The following is a 22,705-nucleotide window of genomic DNA, read 5'->3' on the forward strand; positions in this document are numbered from 1 at the left end:
TCCCTGCCTCCTTTCTTGCCAATGCATTGATTTTTTGGCTTTATTTTAAACACTCCTGAAGAACACAGTTCCATTCATTTCAGGCCAGGTGAAGCTTTCTGTTTTATCTACCCTGTTGTTTGCGGAAAACTAATTTTGACCCTTATCTGATTTTTTTATTCTTTGACAGAAAGATCATTTCAAATCCATCTCTCATTCTTATGGCTCATCTTGCAACCTCGCTTATGTGGCCAAATCTGGTTTGTGCTTCTTCAGCCCCATGGGATTGAGTGAGGTTCTGCATAGAAGACACAGAGAATTTGGGTTGTGCCAATGGTGCATTTCCAAATGTACATCCAGAACTGCCATTTCCAGCCATTCTGTCAAAGAATGATTGCCAGTGCAGCCCTCAATAGCAAGGCTCTTGCAACCACAGGAATCCCAGGAATCCCTTCTCACTCCTCTTCTGTTTTGACCTTTTTCCTTCTGTTTTCATTTTGTTTGTTGGGGTTTTTTTCAATGTTGCTTCATTCCCCTTCCTTTGCCCTTGTTTACCTTCTCACTGTGAGTGAACTGGGAGGGCTATTTTCCTCCTCCTTTATCCTCCCTTTGTGAAATCCATGGTTTGACATCTTCCCTTGAGCTGTACCTGCAGGCACAGCTGGAGAGGAGGGCCAGGGCAGGCCAGGCTCTGTTCCTTCAGGAGCTGCTCACTGCCAGGTACATGATCACACAGGAGAGTCCATCCCTTCTCCTCTGATCTCCAGCCTTTGCAAGTGGGTGCTTGAAATGCAGCTGAACAGAAAAGTAACTTCTAGTGCTGAGCATCAGCAGGTCAGAACATCAGCTGCAGCTCTTACCTCTCTCATGCAACTTTAATTTAGGACAGCCAGGTGAAGTCTAAAGAGAAGGTAAGAGTGAAAGCAGAGGTTGGGACATGGTGTCAGCTGCTCTTCTCTTGGGGAGGAAGGGAAAAAGAAAAAGGATCTGCTTTGAAGTGGTAAAATGCCCAGAGACCTGGAGCTCTGCAGCAGCCTTGTTTTGTGGGGAGCCAGTGCAGATGAGACAGTATTTTTACACCAATGGCATATTCCTTACTGAAACACAAAATAAAACCTTTCTCCTAGAATGGGGAACACTCATTAACCTGAGGGTGTCTAAGGACATAGTCTATAGTGACAAAGCTTCAGGTCATTATTTTCTCACATTTTCACCAGAAAGAGCAACAGAGAGAGGCTGCAGGAGAGGAGATTCCTACTGGTGCCTCAAGTTTGAGAAATAAAGGACATACCTGATATAAAACCTTGTCTCAACTCCAAAGGAAGTGTCAAGACTTGTAAGGAGAGGAACAGAAAGCCAGAAGAGGAATGCAGGAACATAGTATGAGGATCAATAATATTTTTAGGTCTGTGTGGGTCTCTGGATGCCTCCTCATCCATTGGTTTTCCTCATGCATGAGACACAATTATGTTTGTCCTCTATTCTGCACCCAGATTATGATGGTAAACAGAATTTCAGCTCAGCTGCAATCTATTTTAAAACAACATCTTATTAACCTGTGAAAGGATTATAAACTCCACAAACCTTTAATAATTCTTGGGCTTCTTAGGGGAGTGCTATTGTGAATTTAAGAAAATTTGTGAGAAACCCTTTATTAAGAAGCCTCCAGTGTGGCATGTTCTCATCCAGGAGCTATGAGAAGGCAGATATAAACGTTTAAATTTGAAGCCATCATTTTTTTTTTCACATTTATTATTACCACCAGGGTTTTGAATTGCTTACTTCTGGCAGTTAAATATCTACAGTAGCCATTTGAGAGAATAGAAAAATCATACATTTAGAGAAAACCTATTGGAAGTCTTGACAGAAGTTCTTTGCTTTAGAGAAAATAGTGTTTATATTCATCTAAACCACTGGTAAATGGGTTAAGTGTGCCACAGACAGCAAACTGAATGCACTGCCTGTATAAATCCTATGGAATGGGTTAATGCCCATATTGTGGGCATCCTGTGGGCTCACTCTGTGACTTAGCCTGTGCTTCAGGAGCCTTTGCTTAGCAGTTTCAAAGCACAGCTGATGGGGGAGATGGTGGCTGTGGTACTTGAAGTGGATAATTCCTCATTTCCCATCTGAGATCCTGCACTGCCCCCGCGGTTGGGAACAGGGGGTGATGGAGCGGAAAGAGCATCCCTGGCCAGGCTGAGCCAGGGGAGGATCCTGGGCCACGTGCAGGCACAGGGAGCCAATTGCTGCCGAGGGCCTGGCAGGACAGGGCACTTCTCCATCCATATTTCATTGGCTCCTCTCTCCCTGACCTCCAGGGCTGCTGCCTTGGCTGAGTCTGAGTGCCTTTGCTGCTGGCTGGGGATGTTTGGGCTCTGCAGCTCTGCCTTGGAGATGACACAGCAGCCTCAGTGGTGCTCCCTTCTTCTGGAGCTGGGGGGAGGCTCCCTGGGAGCCTGGCACCATCATGGGTCTGCCCTCTGGTCCATAGGGAAGCTGTGAGGGGCTGTGGTTTCCCTTCCATCCCCTTTACATTTTACACCTTTCCCTTATGGAAAGCTCAGCACCTCCTTCCCCCATTGGAACAACTAATCCAAGACCTGAGCAGAGGGTGTCTTTGGGCTGTGTGGGGGAGGGCACTCTGCTGAGCTGGAACATAAATCCTGGGTCTTCACAGCAGCAGCATTTTTGGCAGCACTGCCAAGCTATCACAGACTATATTACATCTTTATCAGGCTCCCGATGCTCATTCCAGGGCTCATATCTTGATGCAGTGCCTGCCTGTGCTGACAGATGACTTTATCTTAAATTGTTTTTTCCCTCCAGGTGTCCCAGTTTAATTTTTTTTTTATGTGTGCAAATTTTAGGTGGTTCAATTAAGTTGAAAGAATAAATCCTGCTCATTAGCAATAAAAGCCAAGCAGCTTGGTCCTGTAGAATAAACTTTGATAAGTAACACAGCCAATGTGATCTTTCATCAACACATCAATGTGTTCATTTACTAATAGTCATACTTTAGGGAGTGTCTGGGACAGTTAAAGCCCTAAAATATTCACTTAGTAAAGCTGGATATAAATACTCCAATTTCTAAGCAATTCTTCCATTTCTTTTTTTTTTTTTTCCTGTTGCTCCAAGTATTCCTTGCAAGGTAAACAGCTCCATAGAGCAGAGCACTGCAGGTTGAGCCTTTCTCCTTTTTTAATCTCCATTTTACCTATTGGTTTTGCCTTGCCATTCTCCCTCTGCCAGCTGTTCTTAGTGGGATGGTGATCTCCCATGGGACCTCAGGACAGGCATGGTTCCTGCTGTGTGAGACTGGCTGTAATACCTTGGTTTCAAAGCAGTGGGAAGAGCAACAGAGGGATGTGCTGATGAAACAAAAAGCCCAGAAATAAGCAGCATCCAGGAAGAGAGCTGCCTCCTCTGGAGGTGCTCATGGGGAGTGAGGATTTGGGGTGTCCAAGCCATGAGAAGAGGAATATTTCAAACAGTGGGCAGGGCACAGTGAGGGATGTGTGCCAAAGCCATGCAGCTTGCTGGGGTCCTGCTGGGATTTATTCCTTCTTCCCATAGACAAGCCATGACTGGCTGGCCTTTCAAACCCCAAATTTAACATCAATGAAATCTGTAAGTGTGGAGAGAGGTTGGATTTTCCCTCCTAAACCTTCTAATTTCTCTAAGAAAATGGAGATCAGCACAAGAGGGGTTTTGGTGTGGTCACAAGCTGTAATCCTTGCAGGCAGTTTCTGTGACTCCCAACACTTTGGTTTGGCTCAGGCTGAAGTACACCAGAGAGTCCTGCTTTGACTCTGCCCCAGGCTGCAGAGCCTCACAAGGACTTTGGACAAAAGAATGATTAATGTTCCTTAATTAAGCCATATTCAGTCAAGTAGCATATTCTGCAATTCAATTTGTCTCTTGGGGTTCTTGTTTTGTGCAGCAATTTCTCTTCTGGTATTTTTTTTTTTTTTATTTAATGGTTTTGTGACCCAGAAAATATGAGATTCTATTTTATGGCAGACTCTGATCTGTCTTGCCGGTGCTTTTATTCCCTCCTCAGGGAAATTTCTTTGCACAACTAAAATCTCTGTTCTTGCTCAAATTAATAGGGTCAGGCCTGAAGAGATGATGAGAATATTTTACCTTTTCTGCCCATGTTAATATTTTGGTAATTTATGGCCAACCTGTGGTAGTGGCCATTTTTGGCAGGCACCTGTAATTTTCCAGCCTTTGCACAGGCCTTTTGCTATTAATTGCATTTTATTGGCAAGGTCAGTAGAGCAAAACAGCACAGCCCTGGAGAAGCAGATGAAGGATGTAATTTAGGGATGCAGAAGTCATGCAAAACACAAGCAGGATGGCAGCTCAGCTCTGCAGGGGTGACAAAGTAGAAGTTATGCAAAACAAAGGTATTTGGCTCACTCAAAAGTGGGGGCCAAGGAACAGCCACCTACAAAGGACACCAAATGTTGAAGATCCATGAGAGGATTTTTCTTAAGGGGTGTGACTGTGTAAAATGAAGTAATGCATATGCATCAAGTAAGGGGGGCTAGCTAATGAATCAGTGTGTGTGGCTAAAAACTCAGTGAGAGCAAGAGCCCTCCAAGGGACCAGCTGATTTCAGTGTTAGGGGACAATTCCTCAGATGAGACTGGTGAAAAAAGTTGCAGTTGTTTCTGCTCTCTTTCTCCCTGGCAAGTTCTACAGTACTACACATTATTGCAATTTTTTTTTCTTTCTGAAATGGCCATTGGATTCCTCTCTGTGGGCTGTTCTCCACGCTGTAGTTTTAAGTCTAAATATAATCTCCTTCCCACGCAGGAGACTTGCTTTAAAAAAAAATGTTGTAAATAATTTTTTTTCAGAAGTGCAGAGCTGTGAAACTTGGTTTGAGATTTTATTGATTCCAGAGAAATTGTCTGGACTGGCTGCGTGACTTTTGAGATTTTTTTTTAGTGTGTATTTTTCTGGTGTTGGATTCATGGTTTCAGCTTTAAGTGAGGGAGGTGCTGGAAGTGCTGAAAGCATTTCCACCAGTTATTCCAGTTATTCCACCAGTAATTTGTGTTGTTCTAGGGGAGATGAGCTGAGTCTTGGGGAGGGTGAGCTCAGTAAAGCCCTGAACTGGGTCTTGAGGGGTTGGAGCACTTGAACCTGCCCTGTGTGTGGGGCTTAGCAAAAGGCTTCACCCCCATGCTGGACAACAGTTAACACATTTCTCTTTCTCTCTTTCAATTCTAGATTTTCAGAAGAGCTGACAAAAATGGTAAGTCTGTGCATTCATACTTCACATTTCTTGATTGGACTATTATCAGTATTACTGTTTTTCCTGATAGTAACATCCAAGTATTTGAATGTTTAAATGTTTAACTATTTAACATTTTAAACATTCTTAAAATGTTAAGTTTAAATGTTGCTCAGTTTACTGAGTCTGATGCTGATACACTCAAAACATCAGAAAAGCTTTTGGGGTTTTTTTGGAAAAGATGTTCTTAGAGCAGAAGTGATCCTGGTATATAGGTTGGTGTGGGAGAATCACCAGATTAAGAGCAATTTCACAAAAACAATATAAAAATAAATCACAGGTAAGTGATAAATGAGGATCCACCCCTTGGCAAGCTTGAAGTAGCTCTGCAAAACAAACCTAACTTGGCAAGATTAATAGTTTGGTTCCTGAGGGACTGGACCATACATCAAAGAGCAGCACACATTGATGTGTGATTTCAGTCTGTGCCTGTGGAAAGCTGAACACCTGCACTGACCCAGACAAGTCCTTATGTTTGGAATAACCTGGATGAGTCTTCATTAAATGACTTGGAAAGGGAGAACTGGAAAGGTAACAAGCTGAAGGAAAGAAGAGTCAGTGGGCCCAACCCCAGGATTCTTCCACAGCCCGAAAATCAGTTTTATTTTAGATAGAATCCCAAGAGCTAGTATCTATTCTTTCCCTGTTGTACAAGAAGAAAATTCAATGTGCATCAAAACTCTGTGTGTTTGCAGAGGGAGCTGTGGGAGGGTTGTGCAGAGGAGCACAGGGGAGAGTTTGGTTGTTCTCCTCCAGCTTTAGAAGGAAGATACCTGATTTCTGCTGGTGCTCATAGATGGGCATCCTCACTGCCCCTGGGTAAGGAGGGTGCTGCCAGCTGGCTCAAAATAAGAAGTGAATGCCATGGAACTGTGGGCCCTTGGTTATGGCAACAGACAGAGTAATGAGATACTGAAGTTTGCTGCTTAGAAAAGCTGAGCAATTGTGTGATGCAAGGAGAGTGGAGAAGAAAACATGAGTTTATGTTCTTGGCTATCTGGCTTCAGAGATGGTGCTGGGCAGGTATTTGAACTGCCAAGGGGGAGAGCAGGGGCTGCACTTACAGGGGGTGAGGAAACCAAACCACTGAGCACAGGCAGAGAAGGTAAATTGTCCTGCCTCTCCTGACCCTCAGTGCAGGGAGAGTGGCTGGGTCTCTTAAGGAGGGCCAGGGGCTCTTTGGTGAAGGAGCTTTCTCCATCCCTGCTCCCACTCTTGTTGCCTGCAGTGCACAGGACCTGCAGCTCCTGGAGCACAGTGGGGGCTCTCCATGGCATCAATGCTGCCTCTCCCTTTTCAGGGGCACAGGCTGGCACAAAGCAGCTGGAGTGGAGTGACAGCTCTGCCCCCCAGGCTGGCTCCTGCCAGGGGGCACTCTGGGCATCCCTGCCCTCAGTCCCACAGAGCAGGCACTGTCACCCTGGGGCTGTCCCCTGAAGGACTGTGCATCCTCCAGGGCTTCTCCTCACATTTATTTAGATGCTGCTTTTTCCTTGACACTTGCTAGCCATGGTGACCAGTGTCACCAGCCATTCATATTTGATGAGCTCTGGATAACAGAGTTTGCCACTCACTATAATTAGCTCAGTGTGTTCCTCTGCAGCCTTTTGGGATCACAGCTCCCCACTGCCCCTCTCCAGCCTCCTGCAGCTCACAGCAGCTGCTGCAGGAGATGTGCAAGAATATTTCCATTGGTACAGCCCCTCTGAAAACTAGGGCTCAGAGGTTTCCAGAGGTAATATCTTTGTATTTCATATCCCTGGGGATCTCTTTTTCACAATTTCTCTGTGACATTCTGGACTTTAATTTATTGATTTGTTGAAATTCAGCTATTCATGGCCTTGCCTGTTACAGCTCCAAGGAACAGTGGAAGCATCAGCCTGCTGCTTTTATGTCTCCCAGCAGGTGCTGTGCACAGCCCTCTGAGGAAAAACGAAAATCTCACTCTTTTCATTTTTGTCAGAATCCCAGGATGGGGCCCTGAGCCTTGGACAGACTGTTAAAAACACAAGTCCACAGATTACCAAAATATTTGACTCTGTTCACGTGCTTCTGTGAACAGAAGCTGCAGAGGTTCCTGTCTGGCTGGGGCTTTGCTGTTCTGATGAACCAGCTGAGATGGATCTGGATCCTTACCCAGTGATGGGGGACACTGGGGGAGCTCCCATGGCAGAGAGGGCTGGCAGCTTCCCCCAGAGCTGGCAACCCTTGCTTTCCTCAGCTGTGCCAAAGCCACTCTCAGAAACCTGTGTAGGAACCCTGCAGAAATAGGGCAGGGAAAAATCTGAACAAAACTTCGGCTCTTGACATCTGGTTTAACTACAACATCTCATTTAACTTTTCCATGCAGAGATCAGATGGTTAGAGGCTTACCTAAAAGGCAAAGGAAGGGATTGTAAGATAAGGAGTAGTCTCATTTAATGTGCAGTCAAGGGGTCATAAATTCGGAAATCTTTTCAGCATTTTGATTTTTTTTCCCCAGCATGGTACATATTTTGTTAAAGCAGAGTGGCTGGTTCAGGCACGGTAACTATGGAGCCTGATAGCTCGAGATTAAGAGCATCTTCCTCCTCCCCCTTTCTTCCAAACCTTCTCACATAAATTGTTAATTCATGTAAAATTGGATGCTCTTGCTGCAAGATGCCAAACCATGTTATTTCCCCTGCCATGTTCAGGTACTTGTATTTAGGTGATTTGATTCAGTGCCTACATGTACTAAAAGGCTGCTAATGAAGCATCTCCTGCTTGTTAAAAAACATCTTGGTCTCCTGTTCCAGAGAAGTGAGATTCTGTCTATAATGTGAGCTAAGTTCTCAACCTTTTCCCCAGTGACAATATCAAGTAGTTTTGTAACTATCTACATGATAAACTCAGAAAATGGTCTGCATAAGACACCTGGAAATGCTGAGCACATTGGAGATAACTGGATAAACTGACAAATGGTCTGAAAAAGGGAGAAGGGCTGGAGTGTAACCTGAGAGTGAATAACTCAGTTAGATCTAGTCATGCTTTGCAGGGGCATGGCTGTTAGTCATTCAAAATAATCTTTTTCTTTTGTGTAGGAGTGTTTTTCCTTTCTCTGCTAATAAATCCACCTACTGTCTTGTAATCCTCCCAGTCCCAGTAAACAATACTTAATCATTTAATTGGAATGTGCTGGGAAAAAGGAAGCATCTTGTTTTAGGCTGGTGCAGTAGAGCTGCCAATCATCTCAGTTATCTACTGTGTACTTAATCCTCTCATTAGAAAGCTGCTAATCAATTAAATAGCCCAGGATTCTCTTTGAAAGATTAAAAGAGTTTTATTTTGGCAGAACAGTCTAACTGCTAACAATCCATTATAGATAAGCATCTTCCCAAAAACTGATGTTTTATCTGGAAATCTCCAACTCACTGCAACTACCCAGCCCCCATGCCTAGAGTGTAACCAAATGCAAAGTGCAGCCAGCTTGATCTGTGCTTTAGTTTGGTGGGGTTTGCTGTAATTCTTAGATGCTGCTCGTGGCAATGGGCACCAGTCTGACCCACCCCCGGGTCTGGCTTCCCAGGCAATGGAGCTTTAGGGGCTTTCCCCTGGACCTCTGGCCTGGAAGAGGAGAGATGCAAAAGGAAATATGCCAAAACCTTGGTTATAAAACTCCTACAGAAAATGGCAGGAGGGGCTGGCAGTGGTGCAGTATTGATAGTGATAGTGATGAGTTAATACTGTGGTTCAGTCAGCCTGGCATCTTCCTGTTGCTGCCCTTGTGATTTCTGTACCAAGACCAAGCCCAAACTGTCCTGGTTCTCCCTTCAAATTATACCTAGAGAAGGATGGGAATGAAGCCATTCAGTGCATGCTGTCCTGAATAGCTCCTCTTATCAGAAATGAAATCCAATGAAGTGTGAAGAAATCCAGAGTAATGCTGAGAGGAGGTTTCAGTTTTCAGTGATCTGAATGATCAGCTGAGGGCCTGCAGAGGACGTAGCAGAGCTAATAAAGGGGGAAAGGAAGCATGAATGGAGCAGGAATTGGTGTTTGGAAAGGGCTCCTTGGTTAAGAGCCATGAGGGCAATGGCATTGTGCCCATTCCTATCCCAGTAGGGCTTATCCTTTAAATAGCTGCTCACAGATTTCTGTTAGTCACTTAAGAGCTCATTAAATGAGATTTATGCTGCTATTCTGTGTAAGGAAAGGTCTGCACATCCCAGTGCTACAAGTCTCCTAGCAAATTGCACTACAAACCATGGGGGCACATAGAGAGCTCCTGACAAGAAGGGAACACAAATGGCTTTGCATTTGCACATCAGCATCACCACAAACTGGCCAGGGAGCCTGGCCAGCTGTGAGTGGGGCTGTGCCCTTGTGAGGAGAGGGAGCTCTGCTGCCCACACATGGCACTGGCCCTGCTGCTCTGCCTGGTGCCTTTGTGGCCATGGTGCCACTGCTGACCCCTGGCACGGGGACCTCACAGGCTCCAAAAGCTGGAAAAAGGCAGAAAACCAAAACCAAGCAAATGAAAAGCCTCAGGCAAATCTCTCAGCCCCAGCTTGAGATGCTCAAGAACTCAAGTTCTTCATAATGTTCAGGAAGGCATGTCCTAAGTGTCAGCTGAGTAGAAATCAGCCTTGTTAAACACCAGCACACAAAGGAAGAGAGGGAGGCTTCTCCCATGGATGGCATTTCTTGATGAAGGGATGCTGGTGGGAGAGCAGGGAGAGTCCTGGCCTGCAGCAGAGGGGAAGGCTGAATGACTCCTGGTGTAGGGGGCCTCCAGAGGAACACATGGGTGAAGCTACCAGCAATTTCCAGCAATTTCCAGCAATTTCCAGCCCTTCACAAATGCTGTGTGCCTGTCCTCAGTGTCATGTTTATAGGCAGGGACAGTTCCTCTGAGGATCTTACAGATCTGGGGAATTTGCAGGATGTTTAGTGGTAGTAGCTCTCACCCACCTTTTCCAGACCCCACCTGGAGAAATTATTTTGATCCCCTCTAGTGATCCTACAGTGGGAAGAAATGTGTGTTTGTCTGTGGATGTGCCTAGAGCTCTGATTCACAAATGCAACCAGACACAGGTTACTGTGTAAATGCTTCCTTTTCTTCCTTTCACTCTGAGTGCCTCTTGCTTATCTTGAATTATTAGTACAGAAATTGGGGTAAAATGGAGTGAAAATGCCTCTTAAGTTCTGGTAGCATGGGATCACAGAGAAATTCACAGAGAGATGGATGGAGAAAATTATCACTGGTGAGCAGATGATCCAAAGACCCCATTTTTAGCTTGGTAACTGTCCACACGTTGTTTCTAAGACTTGAAATACTTCTCTTCCCCCATTTCCCCATGAATTTGAGGCCCTTTTAGAAGATACACTTGCACAGGACTTGAATGGTTGTAAGCAACTTGAACTTCAATAACGTGGCTACCAAGGAAGAAAAATTAAGGCATTGTAACTTTGGGTGCTTTTATTGGATCTTAAAAAGATGCCAAGTTAGGACACTGATAACTCAATATATATATATATATATATAAATGATATCAGAATAAAAAGACCCTGAACACCTAATAAGCTTCTTGTTGCACACATAACCCTTCCTCCCACAGTCACTGTGGTGAATTGTGCTTTAACTGGGAGCTCTTGGGTGTTTTGCAGTACCTGTTTTAATGGGTTATCACTCTTCAAAACCACTTATTTCTAGAGCCAGGTAATTACCTTCTGCATGGCCACTGCTCCTCATGTGCTGGGAAAACCTTCAGCTATTTCTATCCTGCTGGTGCATCTAAATTAAGTCATTAGTTCTCAGTGAGAATATTTATAATTCTTGCATAACAAAACCAGTATTAGCAGCCTCCCACATGTAAGTAGAAAGATTCAGTAATGAATCAGGCTTTGTTACTATGGATAAATCTGATAGGTCTTCCATGACCAGATGACCAATCTGAATGTATTTATCTTTGTCTTTTAAGTAAATAAGAAAAGATTTGCATTTAGATAGTCTAGATTTCACGTGACAATCAAAAAGCACCTTTTTGTAAGACTGTGCAGTGACCTTTATTTACCAGGAGAAAGTTTGAATTTGTTTTCAGTTATTTGGACTCCTGTATCATCCCCAAGGTCTCTCAGTTACGCTTCCAAGTCCTTGCAAAGCTCACAGCACATGATTTGGAAGGGAGGACATCTGCTTGAATTGGGACATGCTGTTCCCAAAATAATAAACAAACCTATCCACCAGATGATGAATTTTGAGATAATTGTGAAAGGTGGCTGCTGGCCATGCTCTACAGGCTGTCATTAGATGTGCCCAGTACTTCTATCCACCCTTCATCACTATGAACCTATGAAAAGATTCTGTGATTTGATTTTCATCATCGACCAGCTTGAAAGGGCACTTCCCAGCTGCTCCTGCCCTTTCAGGGCTGCCTTTTTCATTCTTCAAAGATTTGAGGGTATCTGCTGCAGAAATGAAGAGCTGGGAGTTTTTTAGAATCTGTTTTTCTTCTAAAGCCACTTCCTGTTGCTTGTTAGCAAATTCATGTTAGAATCAAGGGGTGGATTTTTTTCTCTTTTTTTCTGGATTACCTTAATTCTTCAGAGTAGACCTTGAATTGGGTGCACTGGGTTATGACTTTGTAAACAATTGCACCCTCATGTGCTACAGGCTGAGTTATGCAGCAGCCTGGCTTTAATCAGGGCCCACACGTGGTTTCCTTAGTGCCAGGCTTAAGCCAGAGGAGGTTTGAGCTGGGCAAGGTTTGGATTCAGCCCAGAAACCCCCAAGAACTCAAGTCAATGATATGACAGCACAAAAACTTTAATTTCCACAACAGAAATGCCCATATTCCACCTATTTCTGCACAGCATTGATTTATGGCCCATTACTGTCCAAAATTGTTATTTCTGTTGTCCTGCTGGGAGAGCAGGCAGCCAAAATAGAAAGTGCTGTGAGATCCTTCATTGCAGTGGGCAATGGAGCCACTGTTGGTCTCAGTGTGACCACCAGGAGCAGGGAATGGGACTGGCAGGGTTATAAGGAGCTGGGAATGTTCCTCTGTTTAAACTGAGTGCAACAGGCGAGCTGACACTTCAGCTGGTCTCTGGTAGCCCAGGTTCCTGGCTGGCACTGTGCAGAGTGCCCTTTCCTCACTATTCAAGGTACTTTGCAGTGCAGGTGGCCATCTCCCGTGTCCTTGCCCTTTTGCTGTAAAACCTGCAGCTAGAATATCAAACCTGACTTAAAGAAAAACTTAGAAAATCAGCTTTACTGAGTATTTGGCCTCCTTCAGGAGTGCTTGCTGCCTGTGGTGCTTGCTGCCTTGTGCCTGTAAAATATATTCAACCACATGTTGCTGCACTCCAGGGCTGTGCTGGCAGCTCCTGGCTGCCTTTTGTGCCCAGCACCATCCCTCCTCATGGCTGCTGAGCCTTTCTTTCCACTCTTTCTCAAAAATTCAGCTGCTGAGCGAAACCCATGGTAAAAGCCATTAACTGCTGTAACCTTCGGGGCCTCCTGACATTTCTGCATCAGCAATAAATGGATTTGAACCTCAGAGTCAGTCAGACACCAAGCACACAGGCTTTTACACTTGCATATTAGGCTACACCTCAGCCTGGTTAAAAACTCAGATGATGCTGCTGACCTGAAGGGTCATCCCCCTGTGAGCACTGTCTGGGCACAAGTGTCAGCCCTTGGGCCACTGCTGAGCTGGGATCTCTGTGCTCAGAGTGGAGGAGCCGACTGGATCAGAGCTTTTGCATTGGAAATCCCCACCAGCCTGCCCCACAGGTGGATTTCCAGTCTGATCCATCAGCTGGGCCTTCCTGCTGCCTGTGTTGGTCCCTCTGTGAGGTTCCAACCTGCCTGCCCACCTTGCCCCCTGTGCTCAGTGAGTGCTGACCTGGCAGGGCAAGGAGATGCTCCTGTTTGGGCTCTATCATGGCTGGGCAGTGGGGAGGGCAGCTGTGCTCAGCCTCTGGGGTGTGTGTTCAGAGTCTGTGCATTTTCACAGGCAATGCTCTTTCTCTGCTCTATCCACCCTCTCTCTCAGCTCCTCCTTCCAATTCCTTCAGTGCAGAGGGCTGGAGACAAACAGCAGCTGTGAGTGTCCCTGGGAGGAGCAGGGAGGAAGGTGTGGAGCAGAGGCTGTGCTTCAGCCTGGCAATTTGGGGCTGAGCCTCTGATCCCCAGGGCAGCCTCCAAAGGCTCCTTCAGCTTTGAAGCACACTGAGTAAGGTGTGACACACAGTGCAACCCAAAGGAGATGGAGTTTGTTTTCTTCTTCTCTTTGTGGACTGGGAGATGTGGGGCTTCTTCTGCAAGCCTCATTAGGGGCTTCAGCTGGACAGGAGTAAACAGGAGGTATTATTGTGAGAGATTTAATGACCATGTTGTGGAGAGTGGGAATAAAAGGATTGTGGTTTACCAAGGAGACTTTGAAAAGCTGCTCAATTAGCTGAGAGGGTTTTTAAAGAGGTTTCTTTCCAGAGCCAAAGTTGAGAGATTTAATTGGGGGCTGCAGAGCAAATGTGTGTACATGGCACAAGGACAGCCAGCAAAGGGCATGAGAAAACGAATAAAAAAAATAGATAAGCTATTACCTACTTGTAAACCCAACCCCAAAAATGTAAGCTTTATTGATAGTGCCTTAAAAGTGGTGGTTCTTGCCCTGGTTTTTCTGGAGCATGAGGATTGTTGACCTGGAGTGACATGGCTGGAGGTATCCTGATAACAATTTCAGTTGGAATATTATATTAATGCATATAAATTATATTAATGCATGTAAATATTATATTAATGTATTTTCCTTGTCAATGGGAATCTGCCCTGCCATCTCTGCTGAGTTCATGACACAAGGCCTGAACTGATTCCAGCTCCTTGTCTGGGCCAGGTGCTGGGAATGTCCCTCTGGCTCAGGTTAGTGGTAGCAAACCTCAGAGGGGAGATAAAGGCCAGGAAGCTGGGCCTGCTCCAGAGGGGACAGCCCCGAGATCTTTGTGAGTCTGTGAGGTTGGGCTGCACCAGGAGCACCTGGTACCTGGACAGGGACAAACCAGTGCAGGTTTGGTGGGGAATGGGGCACTTCTCCTGCCACAGGGAAGCCAGAAAATGTGGAGGTGAGATGCAGCTGTGAGTGTTGGCTCCTGTTTCAGGAGAGGAGGGAATCTGCAGGAAGGGCTGTTCTGCATGGAAATGGCTGCACAAGGGAAAGGGAAAGCTCTGGCTATAGTGGCAAGTCAGGGAAGTGATGGACATCGAGGATTTAACAATTTTTGATCTGTCTCATTAATATCTCATCTTGCTTTTCAAAGTAGATACAGCAAATCGATATTTATTCTGCTAATGTTGGGGTTTTTTGTCTTCTTGGGTTTTGGTTTGGTGGGGGTATTTTGTTTGTTTGTTTTTTTACAGATACACAATTTAAAAGTGCTTGGAAAGGATTTTTGCAGCTTGACTGGATATAGTATCCTGGCAGATTAAATATGTGCCATAACTGAGATTCCAAAAGGCCTGGTTTTGTCCTGCTGCCTTGGGGGAGTGTCAGTGCCACATTTCCCAAACTGCATTCAAAGCACGGAGGGGCTGTGAGACGACTTCATGCAAAGGTTCAACTTGTGTTCAGTGAATCTCCCTTGGGAGGGCTGGTGCACCATTCAGCCCTTGGTGCAGAGGTGCTCCAGCCTGGATGCTTCACCCTGATTTCTCCTGGAGCAGTCTGTGTGCTCCCAGTGCTGCTGAGGAGTGCCAGGGTGCACAATGACAATGCCCACCCAGGTGGAGGTGATGAGCGTGGGGACTCCCTAAAATGCCTTTGCCACCACCACAGGCTTCTTCTGTGACCCTCAGCTAAGGTTATTTCTCTTGCCACACCACCTAAATCTCACTAAGAGCTTCCATTGCTGCTTCTCTTCCTCAGGAGCAGGGCCATCCTATGTTTGCCTTTAATCCCTGGGGAGTTCCCTCAGGGGAAGGGGAGCAGATCTTTAGTGGAGGAGAAGCACTCCTTCTGCCTCTCGGCTTGCTTGCTCTCCTCTGCTCTTGTTGCTGTGGGAACAAGGGACAGAGCACTGGGCTCTGGCATCCTTTTTAATTAGGTATCTTCTGCAGATCAGCTGTATTTATTGAAGATTTTTTATTACAGCTATTAAAATTAAATAAGGCAAAAATTGAATCCAGAACAAATACACTGCTGCAAGTTATCCTCATAATGTGCTAGCAATTTTTGCCTGACAATTGTGAGAAAATATGTTCTGGCAGCCTGTGTTCAGGCAATTGGCCAGGAACAGCTATAAATCCTGGGTATCTTTTTCTTCCTCTTATCTTTCTCATTTAAAGTACCAGATAACATACATGTGAGAGAAAGGTGTATCTTACTGACTTGCAGTGGGGAAAGGCACAGCTGAAGCTGAAACAATGACACCTCCACATCTGTAACTCCCAGCAAGGATAATCTGGGGGGCAGGAACAGCCAATATTTTATATGGGAGGTTGTGTGAGCAAAGAGTGAAATGGATGTTCATGGGCTGGGAAGAACAGCCAAGCTTTTTATATGGGAGGATGTGTGATCAAAGAGTGAAATGGATGTTCATGGGCTGGGAAGGAGGAGCCTGAGTGTCTCTGGCTGCTGCACCATGGGAAGGGGGTGTGCTGCTCTGGAAAAACTCTGCACCACTTTCAGAAAGTTTTAGAGGTGGAAATAGTTTTGAATTATTTTTTGAACTTTCTTTTCTGCGGCCCTGCTGCACCCTTTGCAGAGGTGCAGGCTGTCTGTGCTGGCCAGGTGCCCAGCAGAGCTCAGTGCCAGCTGCAATGCTGGAGATGCTGAGATGCTCTGGCCACGCTCCTGCTGCCCCTCAGCTGGGCTTTAGAGGCCTGGAGCAGCTGGGCTTGGCTGCAAGAATCGACCCAGCCTGGGCCTGGGCTTTGGACCCAAGAGCAGATCCTGGGCCAGGTCTCTGCCCTAGCTGGGTGCTGGTGTTGAGCCCCCAGGGAGTCCCTTCAGCCCCTGCTTGGCTTTCCAGCCTCAGGCTCTGAGAGCAGCAGGACTCCAAGTCTTTCTGAGTGTGGCTTTTGGGTGCTTCTGCTGCTTTGCACATCCATGGGGGCTCTTTCCCCTAAGCCTCAGTGCTGGCTCCAGGAGCCCACAGAAGCTCTGCTTGAGGCACAAAGTGATTTGGCTGTATGTTGTTCTGCTGTGCCAGAACCAAAGCACGGGCCTGGACCTGGTCTGCTAATAAAAATTAGTGCACTGAGGCTTATTTTCCCTTCTAAAGGATCTTCTGTTCATCATGGACCTGTTACTTTTCCAGCTGGCTGCTTTGCTGGCTTTCAAACATGCTGCACTTTGTTAAGCAAGGCTGCTTTTCCTTCCTCGCCTTTGTAATACCATCAGTTGCTTTCTTTTCTCCTTTATACATCCCTCCCCAGCTTCTAAAAAAGGTTGAATTTATACTTTTGTTCAAGATTTATCAAAATCTTTACCAGCAAAATGTTGAAGATTTATCAAAATCTTTACCAATGTATTCAGATCAATAGGCTATGCAGTGTAGAATAATAATAATAACAATAGCAATAATAATAATAATAATCATCATCATCATCATCCTTCCTTGGCACCAGCACCATCTGCAGAGAGCAAATGTGCAGCATCATTTAACCCTGTGACATCCCCATGGGGTGGGATAAGAGGAAAGGAAGGACAGAGGGGCAGGAAGGGACCATGAATTAATTTGAAATTTTCTGCCTGGAAAGATGAGTGGTAGGAAGACACAGCTTGCCTGTCTGGGTTTCAAACTGGAGACCAGAGGTGGGGAATGCATGGCTGTCCCTGGGCTTTTTGAAGCTCAGGCTTTGGCTCTATGCAAACACAGCCATGTGCAGAATTGTCTGGTTATCCTTTTGTAGCTGGAGTGATCATGGTATCAATTAATACACTTGGTATGTGTCAAACAGTGGGGAAAAAAAGTGTGTGCTATAAATGGAAGTACTTGCATAAGACTGTAAAAACAAGATAAAATATTTATATTTTTCAAAGAAAGGAACTAAACTCGTTTCCTCTCTCCTGCATCCTGTAATCTAATTGTAGGAAAACAGCAGAGTTTAGAGCTTGCAAAAGGTTTTCCTAAGCTGGAAATCAGAGAGAGAAATGGTTTTCTAGCATTTAAATGGAGGTAGAATTAAATGAAAATAATTTATAAAAGTGGGGCTGTCCATAGCCAGGAATATTAAATCCTCCTGTACCAAGAGCAGCCTGAGAGAACGAGATGCTGAATGCTGAAATCCTGGGGAGATGAAGGGGAAGGAAAACCTAAGGAAAAAAAGGGAAAGGAAAAACCAAGCAGTGGGAGACACTGTCTGCAAAATTGGCTGGAGCAGGTCACAGAGCCTTAAAAACTTTTCAAACCCAATTGTTGCTTTCTAAATGAGGTGCCTGACATTTCAAAGGTCAGCAGGCAGGGAGAGGTGGCTGCTGTTCAGCAAATGCACTCTGACTGTGCTGGGCTTGCCTGTCCTTCACATGGGGCTGGGGCTGCTTGACTGCCTGGGCACACAATCCCTGCAGAGGTTTCCTGAAAAGGTGGATTTGCAGTACCCAAATGAGGAGGGACACCTGGTACTTCTCCCTTTTCCCATTTCCCCTCCCTCTAGGGGGCTGATGATGGGGCAAGTGGGCAAGGAAAGGCAGATGGGAGGCTGGAGGTAGATTTGGGTAGAGGAGGTGGAAGAAGGAGGTGCCCATTGGCAGAGCAAGGCACCAGCAAGGAGCAGAGGTCCCTGCCCTGCTGCCCTGGGGTGTCACATGTGGCACCTGAGCATGTCCCTGCAGGTCACATGTGGCACCTGAGCATGTCCCTGCTCCCTCCCAGCCAGGTGAGCCCTCTCCAGACACAGCACCCCTGGCTGAAGGCTCAGGCTGCTCACAGCAAACCCAGCTGGGGCTGGCTGCAGCTGAAGGAAAGATTTAGCAGGGCAAACAGATCCATGGCTTTTTCAGTATCAAGAGCCTTAAACTCTGGATCACTGGGGCCACTTGCTCCTTTCCCCTGTGCTTGTTCTGAGAGCCCCTTACCAAACTGAGCAAATGTATTCATACAGCAAGTGACAGGAGAACCCAGGCACTGTGAAAGAAAGCAGTTTCTTATATTCATAAATCAATACAGAGCAGGACTGGGCCATTGAAGTGCAGCATGAGTGGGTTTTTTTTCTTTTTACTGTCTGTCTTCTAGAATTTTAGTATTCAGGTTTTAAGCCTGCAGTAGGTATTTCTGTGCTGGGCTGCTAAACCTTTGAATTGTCAGCATGCTGAGCATTTTGATCCTTTTGTAAAACAAGAATGAGGATTAAATGTTTCTCACTGCCCAGCTATTGCAGCAGCACTGGGTGCAGATTCACAGGGGCTGAGCTTGCATCAGGAGCTTGATCAGCATCAGGAGCCACCTTGTTCTGGAGCACAGCCAAAATCCTGTGGGATTTGGGCAGGGAGGAGCACAGCAGTGTGTGCTCCATGGGGGAGACAGGCAAGGTTTGGAATTAGCTTCTCTTTAATTAGGGAGGACATTTGGAAACAGCAAATGTTGTGTCATCTCCCACAGCCAATGTCACCAACCCTCAGTCAGATATGTCCCCTGACCAGGCACCACAGCATGGCCTGGCCCTCACCAGCCCCACTGGGCTTGCAAGGCATCTTGTTTCCTATCTCCTGGCTTATTGTGTCCTCTGGTTTTGTGTTTCACCATGGCTTTGTGCATTGAACCAGTCCAGAAATCCAGCCTGTGCTAACAGTTTGGGAAGGCAGGACATTTTAGTGAGCTTCCTGCAGGCAAAGGAGAGCCTGCAGAGAGCTGTGCTCCTCCAAGGCTGTGAGGATGCTTATCTGCTCTCTGGAAAGCTTTTTCATGGCAGGTTTGGCACTGACATGTGAGCTGGTAGTGCTGGGAGACAGAAACCCTCTCTGTAAACTGCTGCTTTGATGCAGCTCTCAGATGAGCCTTCTCCTGCACCAGGATGCTTCTTTCTTCAAATGGGCCCAATCTGTGCTAATAAATCACCTCCTCCACGAGGAGGGTTTGATCAAACATCACAGGAGATATCATCAAGGGCTAAAGCTACCATTTTCTATTCTATTACCTAAAGCTCATAATACTCAGTGTATCAAAGAGGAACAGAATTCCCCCAAGTGTTTCTATTGCCAAGCCAGGCAACCCACAGTGAGTTGTCCATGTGCAGAGTGGCTCCTGAGTTTTCTTTCTTGGTTGCTGGGTTATCTTTGCTCCTGCTGTAGTACTCTGTAGTACCTCTGTACTCTTGAGCAGAATAGAGCAGGGCTGTGTTCCCAACTTAGGGCTCCTCAGCTTTGAGGGGGGGAAAAAAGTGTTAGCAGTTTGGATTTCCTGAGAGTATCTTGTATAGCATTTCCTGGCATGGCACTCGTGTGAATCTAGGTGCTCTTAGGTTATGGTGGGAGGGGTTTTGGTGTTGTTTCTTTTTTTAAAAACTGTAAAAGGATTCCAGTGATTTTCTTAATAGAGCCTGGGGCCAGCAGAAGAGAGCTCATCTGAGTGTGGTTTATCCTGGAAACTGTTCAGCATCACCCTAAGGGCTGGAGGCCCTGAGGGCCAGGGCTCTCCTGTGTAAATTGGGTTCACCAAAAGCAGAAGGGTCATGCTTCACCCTTGTGTCAGACAGCTTGTGTGTCTTGGCTTTCATGGGCCACATTCCCCTTTTTCTCCTCCTTCCCAGCTGGTTTCTCACACCAGCATCCAGCACTTCCCCCCTCTGCTCTCCAGGCCCCACTTTTGGGCTCTGTAAGACCTTCAAGAGAAAAGCAGAGCTGAGGGCAGAGTTCCCTGTGCAGAGGCTGCAGTCAGTGCTGTTCTGCTGGGTTTCAGCAGGCCAGTGTGGGCAGAGCTGCTCTGTGCTCACAGGGCACCACTCAAACCCACCCTAAACCTGGGTGGTGCCTTGGGCAAGTTCTGCATCACAAGATTCTGCAGAAGGGTCTGGAAGCCTCTCCCTGCCCTGCCCATGGGCCTCTCCCTGGGATCTGAGTGATCCCAGGCTCTCAGCAGGGCTGGGAAGGGCTGTGTGCTGCTCCAGGTCTCATGGCTGCAGCAGATGCTGCTGAGGTGGTGTGGAAAATTGTGAATTCAGCAAACACTAAGTAGCACACAGCATTAAAAATTCACAAAGACTCCCCTGAAACACGGTTTCCCTAAGAAGCATTTTGATGAGCTGCAGCAGGGCTGGGTGAGTGAGCAGGGAGACTCTTCCCCAGCACTGTGTTAGGAAATGGTCCCATGCACAGCCCACCCCAGTGGTTTGAGCATTTGTGGTTCTCAATTTTCCATAAAAATTGCAGCAGAGGGCTTTTCCTCTTCCTTTCCTATTTAGGAACTCAGTGACCTGTTCGGGTTTGCTGTGGAAAAGTAAAAACTTGAGAGGCTGTTGTCAGTGTTCAGGGGAAGATATAAGGATTAAACTGAAACAAAACTCAAAATACTTTAGGCCTGGGATTTTCAAATGTTCCTTTGAAAGTTTTCTTTAAGAAGAAAAGCCAGATGACCCCATTTTTCCCTGAGGGAAAAAAAACCCGAAAAAAACCAAACAAACTTGTAGGCATTTTTTCCAATGACTTTGTCCTTCAGGTACCCTTTTTTTTTCCTCATCTTGGCTTTAGCCAGACTAAAACAGGCTGGGTTGGATCACAGAGTGCCCGGGCAGGGCTGGGATGCTGAGCACAGGAGGAGCTGGTGGGAGACGCTGAGAGGGGCAGGGGCCAGGGGGCTTCATGAGAGGGATCTGGAGCTGGCACACAAGATTCCCTCTGCCCTTTGAATCTAGAGCTGGCACACAGGATTCCCTCTGCCTTTTGAATCTGGAGCTGGCACACAAGATTCCCTCTGCCCTTTGAATCTGGAGCTGGCACACAGGATTCCCTCTGCCTTTGAATCTGGAGCTGGCACACAGGATTCCCTCTGCCTTTTGAATCTGGAGCTGGCACACAGGATTCCCTCTGCCCTTTGAATCTGGAGCTGGCACACAGGATTCCCTCTGCCCTTTGAGCTGGCACCAGGGGCTGTGCTGCCTGTGCAGCCCGGGCTGGGCAGGCAGAGGCAGAGGGGGATGCTCAGCTGCCTGCGGGGATGCTCAGCTCCCGCTGCCAGCCCTGACCTACTTGTGAAAGCTATGCCGTGGTCGGGGGAGGGTTCTGCAGGGCAGCTGCAGTGATTCTTGGCACTATTGTTTTCATCATTTGTTTAATTTGTGGTTTTTCGTTTGTACTTTAGTCTCTGCTACATGGGTCATTGCAGAAAAGGCAGCAAAATACTTTATCTTTCTCCTCCCTTAACTGAAAAGCTGGGTAAGAGTTCTGGGGGTTTAATAACCTACTTTTGAAATGAATAAACTACAAAAAATAAACAGAGAAGATATTCATGCTGCAGCTTTGTTAAAAGTAGCGATCTGTGATTAAAGAGGTGCTAGTTGAATTTGCTGGAACAGAAAAACGTATTTAGGTTTTGTTTTTTCTTTGCAATCTTTTCAGAGCAGATGTGCTTTCCCTGCAGGACTGCTCTGTTCTGTGCTGCTCAGAGGCTTTGCTGGATGAAAGAGTGTAGAAGAGATCTGCATTGTTTGCCTTAGAGAAGTTAAATATCTCTGACAGGGCTGAGACACCCATCCTGCCCTGGACCAATAGCTGGAGACACTGAGCATAGGGCTTACATTTCCACTGTGAAAATAAATGGGAAATGCAGAAGCTGAAGTGGAAGCATAAAGATAAGAGCAGCTGTGGGGGATTGAGTGAGGTTTGGCTTGGCTGCTGTGCCCCTGCAGCCATGGGGAGCCAGGACAGACCATGCTGGAGACCTGCAAGGGCATCCCGTGGGGAGGGACCACTTTGGCTCTCATTTATATTGAAGCAGAGACTACCAAAAAAAATTAGCTTTTGGCAAAGGAGTTCCTCAGAGAGGGATCATCAAACATGAGCACTTGTTTTGTTTAGAGCCTGAAACTTTTTTCAACAGGGATTTTGAGACCATTGAGTTGCAAGAAATGAAACATTAGTGTTGCAGGAGGTCGGTGTTGTCAGCTTCCACCTGGACTTCACAGTTCAGGAATTAACATGAGGAAAAAAGTAATTAATGGTGCAGGCTCTGCATTTGATATTCAAGCACCAGTTGAGCCCTGGCACGGGGAGCTGGATGTCCTGTGTGCTGCAGATGATAAAGGAGTTGGGAAACTTCTGCCTTCTGAGAATGCAAATGAGGAATCTGCTTTTCGTGTTAGTTTAATTTGCTGTCTTCATCTCTGCACAGCTTGTTAGCTGAATGGAAAATTGTTGATGCTGCCAATGCAATCTGGATATTGTTTCATGGGACTGCAGAAAGAGATGAGTTTGTAGCTCTCTAATCTGCAGCAATTTGCTGCTAATTTGTCAACAGTCAACA

At 46.2% G+C, this 22,705-nt stretch overlaps 1 protein-coding gene across 1 annotated transcript in view; it reads left to right on the plus strand.

The window, feature by feature from the left end:
• Window positions 1-22,705, plus strand: part of NECAB2 (N-terminal EF-hand calcium binding protein 2) — a 71,279-nt gene that overhangs the window by 3,615 nt on the left and 44,959 nt on the right. The window contains exon 2 of the mRNA XM_071440455.1: window positions 5,224-5,248. Within this exon, the coding sequence (XP_071296556.1) occupies window positions 5,224-5,248 (25 nt within the window). The remainder of the gene's footprint in view (window positions 1-5,223; window positions 5,249-22,705) is intronic.

This window comes from Agelaius tricolor, unplaced genomic scaffold (assembly GCF_023055355.1).
Source record: "Agelaius tricolor isolate 1412-34295 unplaced genomic scaffold, bAgeTri1.0.p SCAF_15, whole genome shotgun sequence".
Lineage (NCBI taxonomy): Eukaryota > Metazoa > Chordata > Aves > Passeriformes > Icteridae > Agelaius > Agelaius tricolor.